Source organism: Colobus angolensis, unplaced genomic scaffold (genome assembly GCF_000951035.1).
Source record: "Colobus angolensis palliatus isolate OR3802 unplaced genomic scaffold, Cang.pa_1.0 Scaffold19, whole genome shotgun sequence".
Taxonomy (NCBI): domain Eukaryota; kingdom Metazoa; phylum Chordata; class Mammalia; order Primates; family Cercopithecidae; genus Colobus; species Colobus angolensis.
The window spans coordinates 9,544,665-9,545,570 of record NW_012115043.1 but is presented as its reverse complement, the minus strand read 5'-3'; the positions used below and the strand labels follow the sequence as shown (position 1 = coordinate 9,545,570).

Sequence of the window (906 nt, the reverse complement as noted above, 5' to 3'; positions counted from 1 at the left end):
CACCGCGCGTCGGCAATGCAGCATTGTGGTGGGGCGCAGCCGCAAGGCCTCCTTTGACCAGGACTTCTGCTTCGACGGCCTCTCGCAGGACGAGGTGCGCCGCCTGGCTGTTCGCGTCAAGGCCTGGGACGAGGGCCGCGGCCGGGAGCGGGGCCGCCTGCTGGGCCAGGGTGAGCTGTCCCTGGGCGCCCTCCTGCTGCTCTGAGGGCCCAGCCCTCCTGCGGCCGCCGGGCACCGCGCGTCGGCAGTGCAGCATTGTGGTGGGGCGCAGCCGCAAGGCCTCTTTTGACCAGGACTTCTGCTTCGACGGCCTCTCGGAGGACGAGGTGCGCCGCCTGGCTGTTCGCGTCAAGGCCTGGGAAGAGGGCCGCGGCCGGGAGCGGGGCCGCCTGCTGGGCCAGGGTGAGCTGTCCCTGGGCGCTCTCCTGCTGCTCTGAGGGCCCAGCCCTCCCCGGGGCGCTCTGCCAGGGGACTCCGGACACTGACAGCCGCGTGGTACAAAATAAACGTGTATTTGTTGTTCTCATCAGGCCTGTTTCAGTCCAACACTGGCAGAGATGATTATAGATTAACTATCCCAGTAAAAGATACGATATTTTCCATAGATATCTCCAGAATTCTTTAGACAGCTATTTGCATACCATATGTACCACACACTCCTGGGAAATAATGAATCACATGAAGTGTTAGAACTAGAAAGTGTCTTGGCGATCTATTCGCCCCGATCACCTCATTTTAAAATTGGCGCATTCCACAACATGCATCAAGACCATCTTGGAGCATTTACTTTTGAAGCATTTTAAGACCCCGGATAAGAAAATGAGGGCAATAGAGGTGAAGTGACTTGTCCAAGAGCAACAGTGAAGTATTAGTTGAAACTCCAGTCTGATACTCCTAGCTGTATCT

At 57.5% G+C, this 906-nt stretch overlaps 1 protein-coding gene across 1 annotated transcript in view; it reads left to right on the top strand.

The window, feature by feature from the left end:
• The window catches only part of C2CD4A (C2 calcium-dependent domain containing 4A), a 1,885-nt gene extending 1,366 nt beyond the window's left edge, over positions 1–519 (top strand). Inside the window, exon 3 of the mRNA XM_011940568.1 lies at positions 22–519. Coding sequence (XP_011795958.1) covers positions 22–437 — 416 coding nt within the window. The 3' untranslated portion in view covers positions 438–519. The remainder of the gene's footprint in view (positions 1–21) is intronic.
• Positions 520–906: the final 387 nt, after the last annotated feature.